A 16,215-nucleotide genomic window follows, 5' to 3' on the forward strand; every position below is an offset into this window, starting at 1 on the left:
GTTCCCACCCACTCTATTGATTATAGCGATTAGGTTGGGAAAACCGGTTACGTGCCCAACCCTGTCAGAAAAAAAAAACATATCATTATATTTTTAGAAGACATGTGCATCAAAATTTTTTTTTTAGTGGGTGGGTATGGTGGGTTTAAGATCACTCTTTTATACAAGAAGAAGTGCTGATTTCGTAATTCTAACACAAATCTTGGGCACAAATTTCAGCCTGAGGGGAAGCATTCGACATTTATGTTTGGAAGGAGGGTTTGTTGTCTGAGAACCCCCTTCTACTACCTCACGGTCACAAAAGCGCTATTCTCTCTGTGCTAAACGTTTCCGATCGAGAAATGGGAGAGAAACCGAAAGCGGGTGGTGTCTGGCCTACTGTGAAGCCATTCGTTAATGGCGGAGCATCTGGGATGCTCGCTACCTGCGTAATCCAACCTGTGGATATGATAAAGGTATCATCTCCTGCTCCTCTTTAGCATGTGTGATGGGTTTTCCTCGCTGGAAAAGAAAAAAAAAATCGGGGGAATCTTGCTTTTCTGTTTGATGGGTATCCATATGTTCTGATTTTATGACGATGAAGCTGGTACTTGTTTGGGGATCTGGCAGTTCTTATTATATGGGTTATCTCTAATATTATTTTGGTCAGTCAGCTCCAATAATTCGGTGGATTTGATTTTTTTTCGGATTCCTAATCTCATTCTTATTTTATGTTTTACAGGTGAGGATTCAGTTGGGCCAAGGCTCTGCAGCCCAGGTTACCAAGACTATGCTCCGAGAGGAGGGTGTAGGAGCCTTTTACAAGGTTTGATTCAGATAATGCTGGGAATTTGAGTTGAGCTTGATTGTTTTCATAGCTTGTTCTTTTTGAAAACAAAATGAGCGGTTTTAGATCTGCTGTTTATGTTTGTTTTCGAAGGACAAAGTGTTTCACTAATCTTATGTTAGAAGATAAACGATAAAAGTTGGTACATCCAAATAAATCTCTTTCTGAAACACTCCATTGCTAGTATCATTTTTCCCCTTTTGATGATATTTGGACTACATTGGTGGAGTAGTGAGAAGAAATTTAATTGGGGTTATATGTTATTGTAGTTTCCAGATTGTTGGATTATTTAAGAGTACTAATTATATGGCTTTACAATAACACTAGCTGAATCTCTGAAAGTCAGAGGAGTTACGCTGATGAAAACCGAGGTTTATTTTGTTTATTCGACTTGATGTAAATGGCTTCATCGCTCTGGTTATACTAATTATTTCCGTAATTTAGAGTTTTTTTTTGTGGCGGGGGGGGGGGGGTTGTAAGGGGTTGGAGTGGAGTAGGTTTATTTCTCCTTCTTGAGGTTCTACTTGGTGATTTCTGCATGCCACACCAGGGGGTCAAGGTCATGATGATGCTCCTCCAGAATTGATTTCCATTATGTAGGACTAAGATGTTTCAGTGGCCAATGAATGTTGTGATCCATGGTTGAGTAGTCTTGATTACGCAGCTACTGGTGAGAAGTGTCTTTATGTTGTGTCCCTTGAGTGTTCCACGATTTATCTTTGCTTGGGCCACCAGGTGACCATGTAGATGGCAATAGTAAACCTTATCCCATATGCTTGTTAAATACTAATTTGAGGCACTATATCTTGACTCGTGTGGGTGTGAGCTAGCTCCAATCTACTATTTATGTATGTTTATAGGTTTTGAAGTTGTCCATCCATTTATAAGCTGATAATTTACCTCTTGTACATATCCTCCATAAATGTAAAGTGCATTCTTTTCCTGAGCAGGGGTTATCAGCTGGGTTGCTCAGGCAAGCTACTTACACCACTGCACGACTTGGATCATTCAGGTGAGAAGTTGTGCACTTTCGAGCTCATCAGTCTGGCTATGAGCAGTACTTGTTTAGTTTCATTTAATGTTTGATTCTCTCTTAAAGCTTCCTTTTTTTTCGGTCTATCTTGGATAAACCAATTCAAATCTCTGGTGGGTGATTCAGTTTTGAAAGAATGGATAGATTAGAAACTTCTTTGGTGATGTAATGGTCAAGTTGTGGGAGCTGATATCTTCACATTCTTTGGGGAGTGTAAACAGCTTATAAGGTCTCCAAAATATTTCATATTCCGGACCAGTGTTTTCACGGACCACTGAACTTGGTGGTTACAGCATGATCAGACTGTTTGGACCATCGATCACCTTGGATGATGGTCCTTACTACCCCGAAAACAATATGATCCTGAACATCTGTTGACTGGTCAGCAGAGAACCTGGTCCAATTGGTTAAAAGTACTGCTCATTTAACCATTATTACTGAGGTTTAAAAAATATATGGTGGAAGCATATGGTGAGGTCCCAGGTTTAACACATTACCTACTCCAGATTCACTCCGATTTTGGCACCCTTTACGAAAACTTCTATAACTTCGCCGTTTCAGATCGGAATCGAACGAAACCAGTTGCGTTTGAAAGAAGACTCAACGAACTTCGCTTCTCATGAAGACCACTCGAACTAAATCTGCCATTAACCCTTCCAAAAACAGCTCCAAATACGTTGCTATCGCGTGAACCTGTGAAATTTGGAACTTTACTCTATGAGAACTTAACCTGCTGCTTCCAACCACTGCCAAAGCTTTTGTAAGGTTGTAATATGCTGCCAAATACCATCACACATGTCCGGATATATCTGTAACGCTTTCAAATTACCAAATTGCCCTTGGCACTCAAATTGATCTGTCTGCACCATCTGCTCACCGTCTGACACCTCCAAAGCTGCCATATCATTAGTATTTTTTAACACATCATATAATATACTGGAGCACAGCTCCGGACATATCTCATTACAGCCAAACTGCCAAATGACCAAACTCACATTATATTGTTGACTGTTTGGCTTCCCTAGTACCACCAAATCACCTGTGCATCATTTGAAACTACTGTAGTTGCCAACAATGACAACCTACACTCCACACACATTCCAGTGGACCAACAGTCACCGTCATCAATATCGTCAGTATCATCAATAAAATAACCTTTAGGCTTGTCATCTGGGAACTTGTTTGGAAATACCATAATAAAAGGAACATAGGAGTTTGCCGCTAGGTATTTGACCAAATATGATCGTCCAGTTCCTAAAGAACAGTTCAGAATCAGAGGTTGAGAAATGATGTGACTTGCTTGTCATTAATGACGAAGGTCCTCTTTATTTATAATGTAGTTACAACCCTAAAGGACTAAAAAGGTAAAAGGGAAAAAAGTAAAAATCCTAAAGTAAGGTGTTAACAAAATAATCCCACGGTTCTCAACAGTCCCCCTAAAGTTGGTGCAAATATATCATACATGCCCAACTTGGATACCAGTGGGTGAAACACTTTACAATTCAAACCCTTAGTGAATACATTAGCTAGTTGATTAACAGAACTAACAAAAGGAACGCAAATAACTCCTTGTTCAAACTTCTCTTTGATGAAGTGTTTGTTGATGTCAATATATTTTGTTTTGTCATGCTGGACTGGATTGTGAGTGATATTGATGGCAGCCTTGTTATCACAACAGAGGCGCGTAGGACCTTCAAGCTTTAGAAACAACTCCCATATCACTCAATAATCCCTTCAGCCACATGAGTTTACAAATCCCTTGTGCATTGACACAATATTCAGCTTCAACACTTGAACAAGATACAACTGACTGTTTCTTACTTCGTGAGTTCGTCATGTGACAAGATTACCTCCAAGGAAGGAGCGATAACCAGAAATGGATCTCGTATCATCAATAGAGCCAGCCCAATCGGCATTAGTAAATATTTCCAGTCTTAAGTTCCCATTGTTGAAGAACAAAATACCTTTCCCAGGGGCAGACTTTAGATACCTCAATATACGATGCACTGCTTCAAGGTGAGACATCTTGGGATCATGGAGAAACCGACTGACAATACCCACAACATAGGCAATATCAGGTCTAGTATGAGACAGGTAAATTAACCGACCAACGAGTCTCTGGTATTGCTCTCTGTCAATAGGCTCACCCATGACACTACACTACTGATGATTACCTTCAATAAGAGAATCTGTAGGCTTACATCCAAGCATGCCAGTTTCATAGAGAAGATCCAAGATGTGCTTCCATTGGGAAATAAAAATACCCTTGTCTGAGCTTACAACTTCAATCCCAAGAAAGTACCAGAGAGGTTCTAGATCCTTTGTTTCAAATTTCTTTGCTAATAATGATTTCAGATGGGAAATTTCATCATCGCTATTCCTAGTGATCATTATAGCATCTACATATACAATGAGGGCTGTAATTTGGGTCCTATTCCTTTTCACGAACAAGGTATGGTCAACTTAACTTTGTTGATATCCAAATTTCTGTATAGCTTTCAGGAAACAACCAAACAATGCCCTAGGAGATTATTTGAGACCATACAAGGACTTCTGTAACTTGCAATCTCGACCAACAGTAGATAGGAATGCAAAACCTAGGGGTAGGTCCATGTAGACTTCTTCAAGGTCTCCATTCGGGAAAGCATTTTTGACATCCAATTGTTGTAGGTTCCATCCCAAATTTGTAGCACATGATAGTAATGCCCTTACATAATTCATCTTTGCTATAGGTGTAAAGGTTTCTTGGTAGTCGATCCCATAGGTTTGAGTGAAGCCCTTGGCAACCAAACGTGCCTTGTATCTCTCAACAGTGCCATTTGCCCTTTGCTTGATTGTAAATACCCATTTGCATCCAACCAACTTCTTCCCTTTAGGCGAGGGACAAGTTCCCAGGTACCATTTTTGTCTAAGGACTGCATTTCTTCTTACATGGCAGTTTTCCATTTTGGATTTTTGATGGCTTCCTTCCATTTTTTCCTAAGGACTGCATTTCTTTTAGCATGGCAGTCTTCCACTTTGGATCTTTGATGGCTTCCTTCCTATCCTTCGGAATAGACACAAAAGAGAAAGAGGAAACAAAGCCTTGATAGGAGGGTGATGAAGATTCATAGGAGACAGTGGGAAATGGGATGCTGTGTACAAGAACAAATTCCTTTTCTAATAGCAATGAGGTGGTCATCATGCACAGAGTCAGCAAGATCAGGCACATTATCATAAATAGGAGAGATGTTACCTGATGATGAGGGTGAATCTGGTAGAGGCGCCACAGTGGGTAATGGTTGGTCATCCGTGATATCCCTTTTCTTGGTTCTATTCCGAGTGTAGGTTATCATATTTGGAACAGGAGCAAGAACAGGTTGAAACAACGTCTCCCCCTTACTATTGTTAATTGTACGCTCCCCTTGAATTGGGAGATTGTCAATAACCAAAGTGGGTAATGGCAGCTCTTCCTTAAGACTCTCCCCTTGAAGAGTTGCTGTGAAATATGGTTCATACTCGTGGAAGGTGACATCCATGGTTATAAAGAGACGGCGAGAAGGAGGGTGATAGCACTCGTAACTCTTTTGAGAGTCCATATCCAAGGAAAACACACTAACTAGCATGGAGATCCAATTTAGACCAAGAAGGGGAGGAATTATGGGCAAAGCAGACACACCCGAATATTTTGGGAGGAAGGGAAGAGGCAATGGTAGGGTCCCGGAGGAAAGAAAGAGGTGTCTTAAAATTTAGGACACTTGAGGGAACCCTATTAATAAAGTATGCAGTAGTAAGGACAACATCCCCCTAATAGGTTTTAGGAACACCAGTAGTGAACATCAAGGCACGGGTCACGTCCAGGAGATAACGTTTTTTCTGTTTGGGAATGTCGTTTTGTTCTGGTGTCTTAACACAAGAAGTTTGGGAGAGTATGCCATGGGAAGCGAGATACTGTTGAAACATACCATCAATGTACTCTGTACTATTATCACTTCGAAGAACTTGAATGGTGACATTAAATTGGGTTTAAAGCATGGCATGGAAAGATTGAAAACAAGAAAAGGCATTGGATTTACGATCAGTAGTCCTAGAGGGACCCCATATATCAAAGTGAATAATAGAAAAAGGAACATCACTTCTAACATCACTAATAGGATAAAAATTTCTAGTGTGTTTAGCAAACTCACACACATTACAATGAAGCTGTTCCAAACCGCAAATTTTAACTAAATCCGGAAACATAGAACGTAAAATATGAAAAGAAGGGTGTCCCAAGCGGCGGTTCCAACGATGAAGCTTTGTCATTACACTATCAGAACAAAGGGTGTGAGCTGAAGGTGGGAGTGGTATTGTTGGTGTAGGTTCCAAGTAATAGAGACCATCACGGACCCGACCATACCTAATCGTTGTGCCCGTTACCAGATCCTGAAACAAGCAATGAATAGAAAAGAAGTGAACAGAACAATTCAACTCAATGGTTAAGCGGCAAATGGATAGTAAGTTTGTGTACAATTTTGGGACATGTAAAACAGAAGAAAGAGAAAGATGGGAGAACAAGAAACTGAACCTTTACCCATATTGGAGGACGTAGACCCATCAACAACGTGTACCTTATCCTGGCCAGAGCAAGGAGAATAGATACGGAAGACCTCTGAGTTACTAGTCATATGGTCAGTAGCACCAGAGTCAATTAACCATAAGGGACTGATAGAAGAGACATGGAAATTACTTGACTGAGCAAGGTTGGAGACAGGAGAAGAGGAGGAACTAGTGGTCAGTTGTGTCACCAATTTTTGGATGACACCTTCTGATCCGGGGAGAAAGGTGTCGTAGTAGAGGTAGTAGGGCAATTATCAGGTGCTTTAGAGAGATGAGTCTAGGAACAAGTACTGCGTTGTTTGGGATTGCGTCCTCCCTTGGGGTGCCCATGGAGCTTCCAACAAGTATCCCGTGTATGACGAGGGCAACCACAATAATCACATTTCACAGGTCCCCATGTAAAAGGAGCCTTGGAAGAATCTGCAATGACAGGTGCAAGTGGTGTGGTGAGCAAGGTAGACCTACGAGAACAGTTGGAGGCAACATAACTGTCCGTCGATGTTCTTCGGATTAAACCAAATTATATGCTTGAAGAAGAGCAGGGAATGTATCATGCACTAGTATCTGAACCCGAACTTGATCATATTCAAGGTTCAAGCTGGTCAGAAAATCATACACGTTCCATCTCCCTTTCCTTTTGAAATGTACCAACATCATTAGGATGAACCATGGGAACAAAATGATAGAAGTCCAATTGCTGCCAAAGAGTGGTCAAGGCAAAATAATAGGCAGTGGGAGATGGCTCTTTCTAAGTAGTGCTACGAACCTGATGTCGTTTCTCATATATTTGGGCATAATTTCCTTTGCATGAGAATAGGTCTATCGAGCTGCATCCCATAGTTCCTTAGCATAATTGAAGGGAACAAAGTTGGACTGACAAAGGGCTCCATAGAGTTGAGCAGGAAGGACATACCAATGCATTATTGGACGACCATGTGGTAGCTGCAGTAGGATCTGTAGGCTTAGGGGTGTCTCCTGTAATGAGGCCAGAGAAGTTGTGTCCCCGGAGTGTGAGAAGACATGCATGGGACCAAGTGAGGTAGTTCTAACCATTCTACTATGGGGCTAGGCTGGAGACTATGATGCCCAGGGTTACTCGAATGATCAAGTGGGTGCACCTCAGTTGTGTCAGTGGAGGGCGTACCAGTTGAGGTAGCACTAGCATTTTCATCGGCCATGGTATCCGAAGAGGAGTATCACTCTACAACCAAAAAAGGGCAAGGCAGCATTGACGGTAGGAGAGACCGGTGGAAGAGGCGCAACAAACAGGAAGTCGCGGTGGCACTGACAAGAGATGTCGGCGAGAGGCGCGACGATCTTGTGGGTCGCGACTGATAGAGGCAGTGGCAATGGAGCCCGGCGAGAGACGAGAGGCACAATGACCTAGACAGGTCGCAGTGGCACCGGCAAGAAAAGCCGGCGGACAGAGACACAAAGACTGTGCTGGTTGCGACGGACAGAAAACCCAGAGACTAGGGTCACGATGGACAAAAGGTGTGGTGACTAGGTTGTGGTGAACAGAGGCATGACGACAACACTGAGAGAGGCAACCAGAGGAGTCGCTGCTCACGGCAGATAGAGGCGCGGCAACCAAAGGAGGATTGTGGTGGACAGAGGCGCGACACGGTGAGAGGTGACCAAGGCTGGGTCGCAGTGGTGGGAGAATGTGCGGTGAGTGAGGCGTGATGGAGAGGGGACAAGGGTTGTCTGGTTCAAGTTTCGTCTATCATGCTAGACACGGAGGTGATGGCCTCCAACAAGTGGCGGTGGTGGTGGAGAAGAGCATCGCGAAGAACGAGAAAACTTTCTAGGGTTTTGGGCTCTGATACCAAGCTCGGAATCGGAGGTTGAGGAATGATGTGACTTGTCATTAATGATAGAGGTCCTCTTTATTCATAATGTAGTTACAACCCAAGGGGTAAAAAGGTAAAAGGGAAAAAAAGTAAAAACCCTAAAGTAAAGTGCTTACAAAACAATCCCATGGTTCTCAACAAGAACCTATCATTAAAATAGTAAAATGTGCAATTGTACAGTCAACATTATAACTTGTACAATTCAAAATGACACATTGTGCCTCACATATAATAGTAACTTAAAGGTTAAATGTGTTAAGTATATGAATACAAAGTCAGAAAAATTCTTGCTGGTCTCATATAAGTTAGCTTCTTTACTCATCCTAGTGAATATTTATGACCGTGTCTCACGAACTGCTTGTGTCTGTGATATACTTAAAAAGAAAACCCTAAATGGATGATTTTATTTGTTATGGCTGACAAAGGTGTTAAGATTTTTTTCTTGGTGTATATGAGGAAAATAACTTTGATATTACTATTGGAATAGCATAAAAAAATGGAAAAAATGATAATTCTGATCTTTTTCTCATCCTTTCTGGAACTACTGTTCTTTGTGCCAATCAGGATTTTGACGAACAAAGCGATTGCTGCTAATGATGGGAAGCCGTTACCCCTGTACCAGAAAGCACTTTGTGGGCTGACGGCTGGAGCAATAGGAGCATGTTTTGGTAGTCCTGCAGATTTGGCACTCATCCGTATGCAGGCTGATGCCACTTTGCCTACTGCACAACGTCGGCATTACAAGAATGCGTTCCATGCACTATCCCGCATTGTTGCAGATGAAGGGGTTTTGGCACTCTGGAAAGGAGCAGGTCCCACTGTAGTAAGAGCCATGGCATTGAATATGGGCATGCTTGCCTCGTACGATCAAAGTGTTGAGCTTTTTAGAGACTCCCTTGGTTTTGGTGAAGCTAGTACAGTAGTGGGTAAGATACTTCACCCGATCTTTGCTAATAACGTACACATTTTGAAATTTGTAAACGTGTCTCAATAGTGTAGTAATATGAATTATTTCGTATTTATTCTTTTGGCAAACTGTAAACTCATCAGATTTCCATCAGTGTGCTTTTGTGTTGGGATCTGTTTTATTTTCACAAAGAAAAAGATGGATTCTAAAGTTGACAGAAATGTATTTTATGGTCTATGGAAATATTTATTATATTTCTAGGAAATACAGTAGTGATAGTGCTATGATGTTGCAAGATACAACAGGCGATCAAGCTGCTAAATACTGTGGGCCCGCTGTATTGTGAGCCTAGATCGCTTCTTGTATTTACTTCTGTTGTAATGCTAGTATTTCTCCTAGGAGATTACATCAAAAAATTTCTTGAAGTACTTTAAAGGTTATACAGGTCAGTCTAAAATAAAGGAGTTGGTATCAGGTTGCATCCTTTGCCGTCTAGATGTTCCAGTCTTTTTTTTTTTGGGGGGGGGGGCGGTTGGGTGGGCTTGACCTTAATGCTTATGGTACCTACCAACCTTTAGGTCAAGTTGGACCAGTAGCGTCAGAACCTTGTTTGAGCTTGTGATGCAGCATTGATGTAGTGTGGACCTGCAATATTGTGGCACTGAATCACTTGACCAGCAAGGGGTTAAAATCATAGTTGTCAAGGCGTCCTTTAACACCTAGGTGACTGTAGCCATATTGTTCATGCCGCCCATAAAGAAAATAGGGAGGTAAAGAAAGGAAAAAATGAGGAAATGTGGGCAACAGGAAGGAGAAGAGGGGAACCGGGGAGAAAAACCAGAGAATGGAAAAGTTAAGAAGAGTAATGGGGAGAAGAAGCAGTATTACCACCAGAAAGGTTGCAACAGCAGCAACTGCTAACACTGTCCATCAAGAAGAAAAAGACCCTCTCATATTTATAAGTAAAGGGAAAAGAATTCATTATTTTACACAACTCGTTAGTCCCCCTGTAACATAGTTGTCAAGGCGTTGACTAGGCGCTGCCTAGGCATCCAGGCGGATTTTTGGGGCCCTAGACGACTACCGCCTTAGTGGTGTTGAACACCTTAGGCCCTTATTTATGCCAAATATAAATGTTTTTATATTTATTATTTCATTTACTTAAGATATTATTCATAAATAAGCAATATCCCCCTATTTGAATCCAATAAAAATAGTTAAAAAATCTAACTCCAAAAGGATAAAAAGTCAACCCCCCAGTTCAAGAACAAAATCTGAATTTTTAGCGGTAGGTGAAATTTTCTACTTTCTAATACTGGGGTTTTTCTCAATCAAAAAATTCCATAAATCTTAATATTGTAAAGCATTGCTAAAAACCAAAAGTGCGGTAAAATATTCATTTATTTTGATATAAAAAGTAATATTTTCATTCAGAGCGATTTTGAGAGCATTCGTGCACATCAAATAAAGTTTGACCATAATGTAACTCCTTCAATATAAATCAGATTTAAGCAATATTGGATTTGTTGGAAAGCTGATTTTGTGTTCTACCTAATACAAAAAGTCTCATGTAAAAAAAAAATCATTTGATCAGTCAAACTTCTCAAAGAACAAAAACATTTCTCTAAATCGAGAGTAGTTTAATTATTTATAGATAAGATCATATTTCTGAATAGTATAAACCAAATGTGAGACTAGGTATACCAGGACAATGACCAATTCCAAGAACTGCATAAACCAAATGTATATTTTGATTGTTTTAAACTTCCAATAGCTTGCTTCTTCAATTCTGTTGTCTTGTAGTTCTATGTTGATTTTTGATGATTTGATGTGGCTTAATATTGATTTTTAATGACTTGATGTGATTTAATGTTGATTTTTGATGACTTGATGTGGTTTAATGTTGATTTTTTATGATATAAGGTATATATTTTAGCATACCAAATAATGTTAGAAAAGAGGGGAAATAAAAAATAACACTTGGGTGCCTTGGTCGTTGCCTAGGCGGGCGCCATGTCACCTAAGTGCTTAGGCACCCCTCCACTGCCTTGGGCTGCCTTGAGAACTATGCCCTATAAAATCAAAACTAATAGGACATAAGTTTAGTGTTTTACACAAAAATCCTCCCCTTTATATAACATGACTTGACTGCCTAGGCGACAAGGCGCCTGGCCACTGCCTAGGATCGCCTTGCCGCCATGACAACTATGTTTAAAATTCCTTAGTCTGATACTCTCTCAAAAGAAATAACGAATCGCTTTACTGATTCCAAATCTATGATGGAACTTGAAAAATTCTTAACTTACCTTTTTATTAACAAATGAGTGGCAACACTAGAAGGATATAATTACAATGAGAATGTCCAAGGGCATGTCTTCAGATTAAGCCTAGATTGTTATCTTTTTGGTCCATTATCCATAGAAGGGTAGGAAACTAGGAATTTAGTACTTGGTCCAAAGGGCATACCCAGTAAACAAGGCTCCTGCCACTGTGGGGCCTGGGAAGGGTCATAATGTACATAGGCTTACCCTCGCTTTGCGGAGAGGCTGTTCCTTGACTCAAACCCACGACCACTAGGTTACCGTTGCGCCAAGGTCCACAACCACTAGGAATTTATTACTTGGACCAAAAGGCTAAAATATGAGGGCAGTTGAATGAGATGATTAGGACATGTGCAAAGATGGCTAGCAATGTACCAATAAGGAGTGATATGGTGCAAACAAAGGTGGTCATAGAAAGATGATGAGAAAGACCAAATTGACCTGGTGGAAGTGGTGAGAAAGGACATCGGTGCTTAGGAGTCCACGTGTACATGGCTTTGAAAAACAGGATTTGTGTAGCAGACCCTAATTATAACGAAAGGACCACGAGTAAATGCCTTTGGGTCTTCTTGTTTCAATGTAAAATATTGATAATGTTTAAAAAATAATTAGTTAGTGACGGGTAGATAAATCTTACCATTGTTTATGTGGGTAAATATGTTATTGTTGATCTATACTTTAGGACTTGTATGAGCCATTGTTGAAAGAACATGACATGCCTATTTATGAACATTGTATTTCCGTGAATTTAGTAGTATAAGTACAGTTGACTTCTAAATTTTGTAGTATCCACAAATAGGTGTAGTAGAATACACCAATATTATTATTACATAAATGGAGCCTCAGTTGTAATCTTCTTTATCGTTTGCAAAAGTTGTCAGAAGCTGAAATGCTCACATTGCTAAAAAAAAATTTCCCTGAATATTTAATAAAAATTAAGAATCATGCTCAGCGTGTAATTTGTGAGTATTGGAGCTTGTTTGGGAGCCATTTATCATAGCCTTTTAGTTCTTTTGTAATGTTGCTGAAAGTCTGAAATATCACTTTGGATTTTGGAAGTTACAGAAATAGCAGAAAGTTTCATTTTCAGGAAATAACTTCCAAAACGAAATTTGCATTTAAGATTAACACAGCTGCAAGGCGTTTATCACACTTCATGATGTGATGAGCGGGTGATCTCTGATCCACTAATGGGTTGTGTAGTGTTGATACGTTTTGGTTTCGTCTGTTAAATTAATTGATGCTAACTGCTTTCTTTCTTCCTTCAGGAGCAAGTGCTGTTTCCGGATTCTTTGCTGCAGCTTGTAGTTTACCATTTGACTATGTGAAAACTCAAATACAGAAAATGCAACCTGATCCCAGTGGGAAGTATCCTTACACTGGATCTTTGGACTGTGCAATGAAAACTCTGAAGGCAGGAGGTCCCTTCAAATTCTACACAGGGTTTCCTGTCTATTGTGTTAGGATTGCTCCCCATGTCATGGTATCTCTCTCCTTACCTCTCTCTCTCTCTCTCTATATATTTTTATACTTTGTTTCCTTGAGAAATCTTTTTTTTTTTTTACATTTATATTATAATTTTTTGCTTTTGACCATTGGATTTTGTTCACTTTGTTGCCTTGTAATGTGTATTTTATATTGACTCTGATTGTTGGATGAATCTTTCTGCAGATGACATGGATATTCCTGAATCACATTCAGAAGCTTGAGAAAAACGTTGGATTGTAGAATTCCAAATATTGGAATTTTGCTTACGGTTGATAGTATCTCACTACAATAAAATATTTTTGGCTTTGCACTGTTAGCGGGAGCTGGTTTTGGCGACTTTGGCAGCCCTCAAGCCTTAAGAAGTTTGGGAAATTTGACTGAATAGAAGGTTTAATAATTTATCGGAGTTGTATCAGAAACAATTGTTACAGAATTTTTTTTCCTTCAATTTTGTTGTTGGTTAAATGGTAGGAATAATGTTAGTAGCAAGATTTGTCAACTACGAAGGTGGGCGTGTTGCTTCGCTATGAGAGAGGGCTCGAATCAATCATTTTGAAATGTCTTTATTTTTTATTTTTAATGATTGTCTATAAAACCCCAAGACCCAACTTATATATTCCTATGGTTCTTGTGCACTCAATATATATACTTTTTCTTTTCTATTTTCTCTTTCCATAGGCTCAACCTCTGATTGATTGATGGAGAAAGGGTGTCAACTGCAAAGGGACTGTAGGAGGAAAGAGGAAAGATTTATGAGGCACCCTTGTGTCATTAAACCTCTGTAGGTATATTTACAATTTGGCATTTTCTTTTAATTATTCTTGTCTTATTCCTAAAAGTTCTTTAAGGTGTAATATAAATGGGTTTTTGATAGTAATATCACATTATGTCATTATCAAAAGGAACATGTTCATTTTAAGAATGTACATGTGAAATAACACTATTACCCATCGTGCTACATATTATTTTACAATTTGAGTAGTGTCTTTATTTAACCCATTTACTTCTTACAATGGGATTTACTTCTATTGGAATCGGAACTGAAAGTCGTCTCTTTCAAATCTTCACCATAATCAACTGAAACTGAAATTACTGGATTTCCAGAAACAGCTCCCGTGTCTCCGTATGTTGCTTATTAATTGTTAAAAAAGAACATCATTTGTGAACCTCCCCTCAATGGGCTCCTCTCTTTTGTACTCCCTCTCTGTGTGTGCAAATTTTCCATATGGAATATGAATTGGCCACCTCTCTCTCCCCCATGCTAGCCAGCCAGCGGACTAATTATTGTGACACCTTCAAGGATGCCAATAAGAAAATCCCATAATTAAATCGTTGGAAGAGAGACTGCATGATATATAGGATTTACATTTGACAACAAATAAGAGAATGAGAGACTGCATCACTGCCATTGCGTTTAACCGTTCCATATTGATGAGGAACTATAAATCCTATAATTCAGTAAGGCTGTTGATAACACATACATATTTGTTAGGACAGTGGTTGTCTGTACAATATATAACCTATAAGAAGGGAACGGTGGAAGAATCCCCTCAATGCCCTGCTATGATAGTGCTCTTAACAGAAGCAGGAAAAAGAAAACCTATTAAATGGGAATCAACATTGTTTGAAATATCAAGGTTGACCGATTCCGATTTGATTTTTAAATTCTTTGTTACACAGCTCTTCTCCACTTAGGAAAACCAGATGCCAGCTGTAACTGTGGACTAATCAAACCCAAGGGGCTCCGAAGCTCACATGTCAAGTTTCAATCCAGACACAGTTGGCTAAGTAACAAAATAAAACTTTGCAAATCCAATATAAAGCAAGATTTACGGAAAAAAGTGTTCGAAAAGATAGAGTCAATAACTGACGAAAACAGAAACCCCTGGGCAATATAAAAGCATTCCTTTTCAGTAACTAAAGATGCCCAAATACCCCCCCCCCCCCTGTATGAACATGGGATATGCTTCACACAAACCAGGTAGGATACCAGAGCTATAGGGAAAGCACTGGATACTGTTAAGCCCTCTGAATGCATTAAGTCCATCCCACATTACAAGGAGTGAAGCCAGTATATCCCTATCCTCTCAACCATGTGTTTCTATACGACGAGTTGTCACGTAAAGAAGCATCATGGGCCTTGTATTCCATCACGTACCCGTGAGGAAGCTTTAACTGTCGTTTGATTGCATCTCTTAGAGCCATCACAGCCTATTACAGCAGTATAGCAACCAACATATTAGAATTAGCCAAGAACAATAAGCAGATATGATACCCCAATATAACAGTAGGGTAAGTAGTACTAACCTGGTGATCAGATGCATTGCGATTCCAGATACTCAGTATATCTTCATTAAAGCGTATACTTAGTACTGCACCACAAATGTTATGCCCGTGATCAAGTTGGTCACCAACCAAGGCTAGAACCTGGGCAGAGGAGGGATGAGGGGATGTCACTTCTGGATTAAAGAAAATCATTCTTAGCAAGCCTTTAGCTAAGACCAAATCTAATAATATGGCAGAAAATTGCTTCATGGCCACAATTTCAGCTTATAGAATATATACCAACCACTAGTAGGGTCCGACTCCAATTCCTAAGAGCACAGACAATAAGTTTTATGTTCACTTCAATAAAAAGAATTATGTTCAACACTTAAAATAAGGTCAAGTGATTGAAAGGATCACCAGCCTTGGTAAAACATATTTTCCCTCGCAAGCTATGCACAGTTATTAAACATAATGGTAAATATCCAAAGCAACTCATAATTTTATTCGAAAAGAGAAACAAATTCAATATGACATAGCTGCAGACAGAATAATCTATTCTAGGCCTCAACAGATCTTGTTTTGCTCACAAACTGCTATATACTCCTACATATTATGCTCTATAAGAAACAATGCCGAGAGAGAAGATATCATATGGTGTGGGGAGAGTATGAACAGAGATCAGATGTTTCAAATTACAAGTGTATTCCACGGAGCAGCTATATCATTTTCTTCATTTCTTTTTTAAATGAAAAATTTTTTGTTGAAAAAGATGGAGATATCTATTGGACAACTTAAAAGGGGGGCGTAAAACAAGGTATAATCACCCTAAAAGGCAAAGGGTAAAGCTGAAGAAGCAAGCTACACTATTGGATAAGGCCCAACTTAATTGGTTGATCCACTATTCGGATGTGAACACTATAATACTTGGGCAACATATAAAC

The 16,215-nt window shown here is 39.7% G+C and overlaps 2 protein-coding genes across 2 annotated transcripts; one reads left to right on the forward strand and one right to left on the reverse strand.

Annotated features, from left to right (window-relative positions):
• The first annotated feature begins 239 nt into the window (after positions 1 to 239).
• On the forward strand, positions 240 to 13,505 carry LOC122648293 (mitochondrial dicarboxylate/tricarboxylate transporter DTC-like). The gene is made up of 6 exons (XM_043841522.1): positions 240 to 455; positions 722 to 805; positions 1,777 to 1,838; positions 8,855 to 9,216; positions 12,787 to 13,001; positions 13,190 to 13,505. The coding sequence occupies exons 1-6, from the start codon at positions 342 to 344 to the stop codon at positions 13,244 to 13,246; spliced, it is 894 nt and encodes a 297-aa protein (XP_043697457.1). The 5' UTR covers positions 240 to 341; the 3' UTR covers positions 13,247 to 13,505.
• A 1,468-nt stretch (positions 13,506 to 14,973) lies between these two features.
• LOC122648294 (eukaryotic translation initiation factor NCBP-like) lies at positions 14,974 to 15,722 on the reverse strand. The gene is made up of 2 exons (XM_043841523.1): positions 15,314 to 15,722; positions 14,974 to 15,217 (listed from the first exon to the last, which is right to left on the reverse strand). Exons 1-2 carry the CDS (start codon positions 15,539 to 15,541, stop codon positions 15,086 to 15,088), a joined length of 360 nt encoding a protein of 119 aa, XP_043697458.1. The 5' UTR covers positions 15,542 to 15,722; the 3' UTR covers positions 14,974 to 15,085.
• Positions 15,723 to 16,215: the final 493 nt, after the last annotated feature.

The sequence above is a fragment of the Telopea speciosissima genome, unplaced genomic scaffold (assembly GCF_018873765.1).
Source record: "Telopea speciosissima isolate NSW1024214 ecotype Mountain lineage unplaced genomic scaffold, Tspe_v1 Tspe_v1.0713, whole genome shotgun sequence".
NCBI lineage: Eukaryota > Viridiplantae > Streptophyta > Magnoliopsida > Proteales > Proteaceae > Telopea > Telopea speciosissima.